The sequence below is a fragment of the Pelodiscus sinensis genome, chromosome 8, assembly GCF_052426305.1.
Source record: "Pelodiscus sinensis isolate ZL-2025 chromosome 8, ASM5242630v1, whole genome shotgun sequence".
Classification (NCBI taxonomy): Eukaryota; Metazoa; Chordata; order Testudines; family Trionychidae; genus Pelodiscus; species Pelodiscus sinensis.
This window is the reverse complement of record NC_143059.1, coordinates 69,818,739-69,828,433: the sequence shown is the minus strand read 5'-3', so window position 1 is coordinate 69,828,433 and position 9,695 is coordinate 69,818,739. Positions and strand designations below refer to the sequence as shown.

The window sequence follows — 9,695 nt, the reverse complement described above, 5'->3', positions numbered from 1 at the left end:
CCACACCCCTGCCCTAGTGACCCCCTGCCCCACCCCCCCTGCCCCATCCCCCACACCTCTGCCCTAGTGACCCCCTGCCCCACCCCTCCTGCCCCATCCCCCACACCCCTGCCCTAGTGACCCCCTGCCCCACCCCCCCTGCCCCATCCCCCACACCTCTGCCCTAGTGACCCCCTGCCCCACCCCCTCTGCCCCATCCCCCACACCTCTGCCCTAGTGACCCCCCCGCCCCACCCCCCCTGCCCCACCGCACCCCCGCCCTGCCTCGTCTCCGCTGCGCTGCCCCAGGGCCCCCCCGCGGAGCGCGCGGGCCGGTTGCTAGGAGGCGGGAGGCGGCTCCGTACACAGCCCAGAGCCCGGCCCGGCCCAGCCCAGCCCAGAGCCTCCCCCAGAGCCCACAGCCTCCCCGGCCCGGCCCGCCCGCGGCACCATGAGCGAGGTGAGACCCCCCGGCCGCACCGCGCCCCTCCCCCACCCCACCCACCGTACCCCTCCCCCTGCCCCCGTGTCCCCTCCCCCACCCCACCCACCGTACCCCTCCCCCTGGCCCCGTGTCCCCTCCCCCACCCCACCCACCGTACCCCTCCCCCTGCCCCCGTGTCCCCTCCCCCACCCCACCCACCGTACCCCTCCCCCTGGCCCCGTGTCCCCTCCCCCACCCCACCCACCGTACCCCTCCCCCTGCCCCCGTGTCCCCTCCCCCACCCCACCCACCGTACCCCTCCCCCTGCCCCCGTGTCCCCTCCCCCGAGAGCCCCTCCCCCCCACCGTACCCCTCCCCCTGCCCCCGTGTCCCCTCCCCCAGAGCCCCTCCCCCCCACCGTACCCCTCCCCCTGCCCCCGTGTCCCCTCCCCCGAGAGCCCCTCCCCCCCCCGTACCCCTCCCCCGCCCCCCGTGCCCCTCCCCTCCCCCACCTCCTTCCCCTGCCCCCACTCTTACCTCCTCCCCTCACCCCTTCTCTTCCCCCGCCCCCTCACCTCTCTGCCCCCTCCCTCCCTCCCTCCCCTCGCCTCCTCCAGCCCCCTCTGCCCCCCAGCTTCTCCTCCCCATCCCTGCCCTTGTCCCTGTGCCCATGCCTGCCCCTCCCTTCCCTTCCCAGCTTTCCTGTCTCCTTCCCATGCCCCTCCCTGAACCCCCTTCCCAGCTCTCCTGTCTCTTTTCCCAGCCCCCTGCTCTCCCCTTCCCATACATCCACAGTGGCCTCTCCTCCCATCCCTTCTCTCCCCCCTTTCTCCTCATCCCCCTTCCCGCCCTCTCCCCCTTTTTCCCCTATCACCTCCTCTCCTCCCTCTTCTCCCCTTTCCCCCTCTCCTCTGCTCTTTCCTTCCTTAGCATCTCAGCCCATCCCAACCCCGGGCTTGTGGCTCCTACTCTCTGGGGGTACGTCTACACTACAGCGCTAGTTCGAACTAACTTAGTTTGAATTAGTTAATTCGAACTAATCTAATCTAATTAGTTAATTAGAACTAATCTAATTCAAACTAGTGCATCTAGACTTAAAAACTAGTTCTAATTAGCGTTTTGCTAATTCGAACTAGCATGTCCACATTGAGTGGACCCTGAACCGAGGTTAAGGATGGCCGGAAGCAGTGCCGGCAGGGCATCAGAGGAGGACTTAGAGCGTGGAGATGCTGTCTCAGGCTAGCCGAGGGCTGTGCTTAAAGGGACCCGACCCCCACCCCGGACAGACAGTTCTCAGGGGTTCCCCGCTTGCAAAGCAGTCCTGTCTTGGAGTGCCCTGAGTGCCCACACTGGGCACATCACAGCACTCAGCTATCAGCCCGGCTGCACTTGCCACAGGCTGCCATCCGGAGGGGGGGGTCAATCAAGGGGCTTCAGGAGAGCTTCCACCCCGAGAAGCCCACAGAGCCACCCCAGTCCTCCCCATCGGGGGCTCGTACCCCATTCCTCCCTCACCTCCTTCCACTTACCCCTCCCTAGCCCCCCTTCCTGATGTACAAAATAAAGGACACGTGTGTTCAAAAATAGAAACTCTCTTTATTGAACAAAACTCGGGGAAACTGGGAAAAGGAGGTGGGAGAGGGGAAGAGAGAGGGAGGGAAAGGGGAGGGCAACTAAAATGATCAGGGGTTTGGAACAGGTGCCATATGAAGAGAGGCTAAAGAGACTGGAACTTCTCAGCTTAGAAAAGAGGAGACTGAGGGGGGATATGATAGAGGTCTATAAAAGCATGAGTGGTGTGGAGAGAGTGCATAAAGAAAAGTTCTTCATTAGTTCCCATAATAGAAGGACTAGAGGACACCAAATGAAAGGAATGGGTAGCAGGCTTCAAACTAATAACAGAAAGTTCTTCTTCACAAAGCAAATAGTCAACCTGTGGAAGTCCTTGCTGCAGGAGGCTGTGAAGGCTAGAACTAGAACAGAGTTTAAAGAGAAGTTAGATAAAGTCATGGAGGTTGGGTCCATGGAGAGGTATTAGCCAGGGGGTAGAAATGGTGTCCCTGGCCTCTGTTTGTGAAAGGCTGGAGATGGATGGCACGAGACAAATGGCTTGGTCATTGTTTTGGTCCATCCTCTCCAGGGTCCCTAGTGTTGGCCACTGTCGGCAGACGGGCTACTGGGCTAGATGGACCTTTGGTCTGACCCAGTACGGACATTCTAAGCTCAGGGCTCAGGGTCGGGGGTCTCAGTGGACCATCTTGATTTTCATGCAAACCTGCTTTCCTGTGCCTAGTGCGGAGGTCGTGGATGAGGTCCACGATCTCCGCACTAGACCAGGCGGGCGCCCGCCTCTTGCGGACCTGAGCAGGCTCCCGGGAGCTGCCAGCCTGGTCCCGGGAAGAGGCGGAGGGCTGGGTGGCAGCGGGTGGCTGGCTTGAGCTGTGCCAGGTGCAGGGTCTGCTGGCTGGGTGCTGGCAGGCTTGCACCTGGCATGGGCACCAAAGCCAGCCTGTGCCCCTTTAAGGGCTCCGGGGCCGGGAGGGGGGCAGACGAGTTTCCCTGGTGGTGCCCAGAGTGGCCACCAGGGAAAGCTGGGGAGGGCTAGCCTCCCACTAGTTCGAATTAAGTGGCCACACAGCCCTTAATTCGAACTAGCTAATTCGAACTAGGTGTCAGTCCTCGTAAAATGAGGTTTACCTAGTTCGTATTAAGTGGTCCACTAGTTCGAATTAAATTAAATTCGAACTAGCGGAGCGCTAGTGTAGCGCCTATCAAAGTTAATTCGAACTAACGTCTGTTAGTTCGAATTAACTTTATAGTGTAGACATACCCTAAGAGAGCAGTGCCCTGGGCTGAAGCCTTCTGCACAGCTTCCACCCAGCTGTAGCTGAGGATGAATCCACTTTGCAGTTCATTGTGACCTGGCCTTTTCTTGTCTTCTGTCCTTTGTTTGAAACTGTGCCAATGTGGATTGCTGAAGTTCTGGGCAGAGATGTCACTGGGGCTGACCAGACTGACGCTAGTACTGTTTATCCCATCCACATCATTTTGTTTTCACATGCACATTTCTATCAGCAAACGTTGCAGAGTTTACAATGATTCGAGATGGCTGACTAGATGGTGGGCAAAAATCTGCTTGGTGGTGCACCCGAAGCTATTTCTGATATGATGGAAGACATATATAGAAAGACTTTTAAGTAGCCAATACTTTTGGATACCTCAGGTTTGGTTTCCATCTTGAGACATGTTGGTCCTAATTTTCAGAGCTCCCACTACTTTGATCAACTTTAATTGGAGGCACGGTGCCAGTCATTTCTGAAAACCAGGTCCAGCCAAGCACCCAGAAAACAGGCACCGCAAATTGTTGGCCATTTAAAAAATAATCTAATCCAATGTGTGGAACCAATTCTTTTTTGCTGCATCACATACAACAGTGGACTTACATCAGGGGTGCATTTAGTATAGCAGCGGCCTCCCTCCTATATGAAATTCACGTTCCATTCTATTTTTTAAATAGATATCCATTAATTCCACTGAAATAGCTTGACCTTCAGACAGTTGGAGCTCTTGGAACTGAGCATGACTACCTATGTGTGTTGCTGGTTTTAATGTCATGTCACCAAAAAAGTTTTACCAAAAATATTTTTCTTACCAACACACAAAAAGATGAACCTAAACTCATATAATTAGGATGCTATTACTAAGCTCAAAGAATAATATTTTAAGTGTCAAATGAATATTGCTGAGCACCTTTCAATTTAATTAGTCTTTGATGAAATGGCATATCCAAATACGGTAGATGGAATAAAAATACATTTAGTCTTAAAATATGAGATGAATGTTTTACATGTACTAGAAAAGGATCAATTACTCACAAGCTGACTTGGTGCGATTCTCTTCTCACACCAATTTCACACTGGATTAACAACTATTTTAATGAAGTCATTATAGTGTAAGTGAGATCAGAATTCAAGTCTTAGACATTAGAGAGAAAAAGCATCCATTTTGTCCATTACCCTTTGGCTCATACATTATATTTTGGACTGTCCCCACTTGACTGAGTTTTAAATGTGCTAAGCAGCAGAGATTCCACTGCTTCCTGTCAGACATTATTCCACGCTCTTGGGAACTGTTTTTCCCCCCTATTTCTGATATTCAGCTTACATTTTCTTTGCGCAGTTTCATCCCATGATTTCCTACAGAGTTTCAGATAAAGACAGACCTCTGGTTTGAATCTGGAATCAAATCCCAGTGAGAACGTCTACAGAGATAGGGAGGCTTTGGACTTATTGTTCTAAGTCAGCTTGGCATAGAGGAAAGGCTGCATCACAGTGTTGAAATCTAGATCAGAATTTACCTACATTTTGGTGGGTAGATGGGTGGGGAGGATCTGGTGTTGCTGTCCCCAATTTTAATTTGTCCAAATATCCTGAGAAACACAATCCCCTGTAATCCCAAGTAATTAGGAAGAATAAATCCTGCTATTCTTATTCACCAAGTTTCTCCATGTAAATCAGTGGGACTACTTGTGGGACCAGGAGAGTAGGGTGTGACCCTGAGTATGCTGAGTTGGTAACCTACATATATGGAGATTTCTTTTTGGAGGCGGAATGGTTTAATGGGGTCGTTTTCTTTGATTAGCATGGAACTCTCACTACTGTGAAAATAGGAAAATGCTATCAATAACTGGTGAGTGGGGTCTGCAGAGCCAAGGTTGGCAAAATCTGTCTGCACAGCTGAGATTAATCAAAACTCCCTGTGTGACAGGGCCAATGGTAGAGCTTCCTGGTGATGGGATGATACTGTCAGTAGCAGAGCCAAACTTGGCTGAGAGACAATGACGTGCTGGAAATATCTTTGCAGAAAATATGTATCTGACTGAAGGATGTGGGGGATGCAGAAAAAATGGGGTTAAAGTGCTCAGTTAAATAAGTATCTGATGCATTCTTTAAAGGTTGTAGCTATAGTGGCTTTTTTTAGACTTAGCTTTAGCGTCGTCATGCTCAATTTCAGGAGCTTCAACTGTCTGAAGGTTAAGTTATTTCAGTGAAATTAATGGATAGCTATTTAAAAAAATAGAATGAAATGTAAATTTTGTATGGGAGGGAGCTGCTACACAGAACGTTTATATCATGGTTAGTTACCAATGAGCTGTCATTAATATGAATGGTTAACTGGTTAACCGGTAAGCATCACCCTTACCGGGTGATGCTTACAGTTTGTGGTTAACCGGCCGGGGCTGGAGCAACGTTCTCTGGGTGGGAGCGCTCAGCTCATGCCCACAGCAGGCGGGTGCTCCAGCCCACTAGGAAGGAGTGTTTAACTGATTAAACAGGATTTTACATCCCTAATGAATATATTGCTGTTATCTTTTGTGGTCATCTGCTGGCAAAACTGAGATTTTTGAACTCTCCTTGCTAATTGATTATCCACCTCATTTAATACAGGAAAAGTATGAAAAACTGTGCATAGAAGAAAATGCCTTTGAAGCACTGGAAAAAGATTTCCAAGACATCATCGATGAACTTAAGGGAGATAGAAGTCTGGAGAAATTCCGGATAGAATATGAGAAGCTCCACACAGTTATGAAGAAATCCTACGAAAATGAGAGGCGTCTAATGTCAAAATGCAGGGAGCTGAATGCAGAGATTGTGGTGAATTCGGCGAAAGTGGCTGCAGCCCTGAAGCTCTCTCAAGATGATCAGTCAACGATAGCGTCACTGAAGAGGGTAAAATTTAAATACAATTAAGTATAAATTGTAGTAATAAGCTGAGGGAAATTTTTCATCAGTTCAATGTCCTGAAGAGATTATTCTGATATAGAGAAGTAGTATGAGTTAGAGGACTGAATGTAGAGTTGGGAGCTAAAACCTTCAGTCTAACCTTTGCTCTGCTACTGACTTGCTGAGTTGCATTGGGCAAGCCATGTCATTCTAATTCTGTGCTTATTTACACAAATCACGCTATCTCTGTTGGCGTCAAAGGAGTTACTAATTCTGTGTGTAAGCTGATTTATCTGTAAAACAAGGATAATAATTATGCCACAGGAGCATTCTGAAATTAATTAGTTGATGTTTCTGAAATGTTATACAGGCAGTCCCTGAGTTACGCGGATCTGACTTATGTCGGATCCGCAGTTACGAACGGGGCTTTTCTCGCCCCAGAGGACGGGAGCGGCGGGACACCCAGATGAGCTGCGGTCCCGCCGCCCGCATTCTCCGGGGCGAGAAAAGCTGTTCCCCGTCTCCCTGGTCTGAGAGCAAAGCCTCGGAGGACGCCCGCAGCGGGATAGCCGCGGTGCGTCTGGGCTCATCCCGCTGCGGGCGTCCTCCGCGGCTTTGCTCCGTGTCTCCCTGGTCTGCTGGGGGGGGGAGGGGGGAGCGCAGCTAGTGCCCCCTCCTCCTCAGCAGACCAGGCTTTTCTGCCCACGACGCCTGGGGTAGAGCAGCTGGGGCGCTGCTGGGTTGGTCCCGCAGCGCCGCTCCTCGGCGCTACTGGACCAACCCGGCAGCACCCCAGCTGCTCTGCCCCAGGCGTCCTGATTCAGCCGCTGATCAGTAAGCCCGAGGCAGAATTGCTCTGCCCCCGGCTTCCTGGAATCAGCCGCTGATCAGTTTCAGCAGCAGCTGACTTGGGGATGCCTGGGGTTCTTAAGTTGAATCTGTATGTAAGTCAGAACTGGCATCCAGATTCAGCCGCTGTTGAAACTGATCAGTTTCAGCAGCGGCTGAATCTGGACGCCAGTTCCGACTTACATACAGATTCAACTTAAGAACAAACCTACAGTCCCTATCTTGTATGTAACCCGGGGACTGCCTGTATACATTTTAAATGTTGGCAGGAAATAAAAAATCTGTCTGCCTGTTGCAAGTAGGAGTTTTCCAGGGAAGTGACATCAACTTTTGTAAGTTTTCATTTAAAAAATTAAGCATCTTGTCCTCATGTTTGAGAAGACAGCCTTCTATATGTGATCAGAGCATAAATTCTTGGGAGCGCTGTCATCCCAAGACTTTAGACAGACAGTTCTTGTGCCTCTGCTCCTACTCAGAGCTTTCCCAAGTTGCTGTAGAATGAAAACTTGGAACCTTGGAGTTTTTTCCTGTTGTTAATCAGATCCTTGAACCTCTCTAGTCCGGCATTCTCTGGTTCAGCGATATCCAGGATCCAGCATGATTTTAGTTAGTCAATTGTCCATTTATTGTGGGTGTGGCCAAGTTTTCTGAGGTACCTTAACACTTGTGTATAGCCACCAGTCTGTTTTCTGTGCTGTTATTTAGCTCTAAATTACCCCAAAATATCTTCTAAGAGACCAGTGAGCAGGGGAAGTGCTGGTAATGCTGCTAAATGCAAGCATGTTTTTTATGCTTCAGCTACTCGTTTCCTTGTGCCAATACAGTAAAATTGTATGACAACACTAACGCTTTGTTATGAAGAGAGCTGATAAGACTTGGCTAGGTGTGGGCTGTTATAGGTTGTATCAATAGTCATGCATTATTAAGCAGCACTGTGAGCGCTTTTCCATTTATTTGCCTTGGTGAAACAAAAATAAAGAGTTCCACCCACTCTAACATTGACCTGCCGTGGTTCTCCAAATTCTCTGGTTTGGCACCAGTCAAGGCCCAGGCTGCTGGACTAGAGAGAGTCAGTGTGAAATTGACACAAATCATGTCAATTTCACGCTGCTTCTGTCTTGTCCCTCTCTCAGCCAGAGTGGAGGCAGGCTGTGAAACTGTAGACTAACAAATGGAAGCTGGGGAGTGGGATACAGCAGCAGAGACTCCCCCCAGCCATAGAGCAGGGGTGGAGAACCTCAGGCCCGGGAGCCAGATGCAGCCCCTGTCTAGCCTGGCTCTGACTCCCACTGCTCAGACTCCCCGGCATTGAGGAAGGAGCCTGTGCTGGTGCTTCAGCTACCCACTGCCCCCCAGCAGGGCTGGAGCACACAAAAACTACTAGGCTGGGCCCCTCTCAGCTCTGTTGTGGGAGGGGAATGTGGGGAGTGTCTTTCTCCTCCTCACTCGAGGGCCATGTCAGTGAGATTTGTGTTTTGTTTTTGCTTCTCGCTTATGGGCGGCCCCCAACTGATTTTTCTGTGGGTCAGTGGCTCTGACCCAAAAAAGGTTCCCTGCCTCTGCCATAAAGGGATGTACAGAGTAACAGCACCCACCAACGTAGCTGCTTTGAAACCAGTGTAGGAAAGGTGTTGGGCAATATGTTACAGTTAGAAAGAGTGCAGAATAAACAGCTCATAAGAGATATTCTTAGAACACACAGGCCTGTGTTGATGTGGGGGCAGAAAGCACAGGTATTTCTCAGCTTTGATAGGAGGCTTAATGTTTGGATGAAATATTCTGGTATCACTATAACATTATAACAAAAATGTTCTTGTCATGTCTGAAAAACACTTAATTTGCTATTTCTCAGAGAAACTCTTCAGTTGCTATTGATTTTTTTCAGAGGGCCCTCAAAATTGCATGCAGTTTTACCGTCAGAAATGGAATCCTATGACTAATCCTAATTTCACTGTACTTCGCTGTAATGTCACTAATTGCTTTGGAAAGACCGTCAGATGTGCTTAATGCAAACTAGCAAGTAGATTCAAATCCCAATACAACTTTGAAGCATATTTCCTTTACTACATTAAAACAAAACAAAATAGCCATTTTATTGCAGTCTACATTGCAATGAAATACCTGCAGCATCGTGTGCCAGGGCTCAGGCTGTAAGGCTAAAAATTGCAATGTAGACACTTGGGCTTGAACTGGAACTAGGCTTTGAGACCTTCACAACCTCGCAGGGTCTCAGAGCCAGGGTTTTAGTTTGAGCCTGAATGTTTACACTATAGTTTTATAGCCTTGCAGCCTAGACCGTACAAGCCTGAGTTAGCTACTTGGCCAGCTGTGGCCATGCCAGAGGTCTTCTGTCACAATGTAGACATGCCAGAATGTGTTAGAGAAAGGAGAATTCTACTGAGGCTGTTCCTGTAAAAGCAACATGAATAAAGACCTAAATGTTAGTGACTGACTAGATCATAGAGGTAATGGGTGCAGAGACTTTTCCTTCTAATTCAGCAGGTCAAATCCACAAGAAGGCCACAATCTTCCAGTCTGACTTGTGAGCTTGGGAAAGAGACAACCAACGGGAGATATGATTGAGGTCTATAATATCATGCCTGGTGTGGAGGAAGTAAATGAGGAAGTGTTATTTACTCCTCCTCATTATACAAGAACTAGGGGTCACCAAATGAAATTAATAGGTTTAAAACAAACAAAAGGAAGGTTTAAAACAAATA

General features: G+C 49.6%; 1 protein-coding gene across 2 annotated transcripts in view; it reads left to right on the top strand.

The window, feature by feature from the left end:
* Nucleotides 1–393: 393 nt before the first annotated feature.
* Nucleotides 394–9,695, top strand: part of CFAP58 (cilia and flagella associated protein 58) — a 96,588-nt gene continuing 87,286 nt past the window's right edge. For both annotated transcript variants that reach the window (XM_089780223.1, XM_089780222.1), the window contains exons 1-2: nucleotides 394–439; nucleotides 5,851–6,132. In XM_089780223.1, coding sequence (XP_089636349.1) covers nucleotides 431–439; nucleotides 5,851–6,132 — 291 coding nt within the window. In that variant the 5' untranslated portion in view covers nucleotides 394–430. The remainder of the gene's footprint in view (nucleotides 440–5,850; nucleotides 6,133–9,695) is intronic.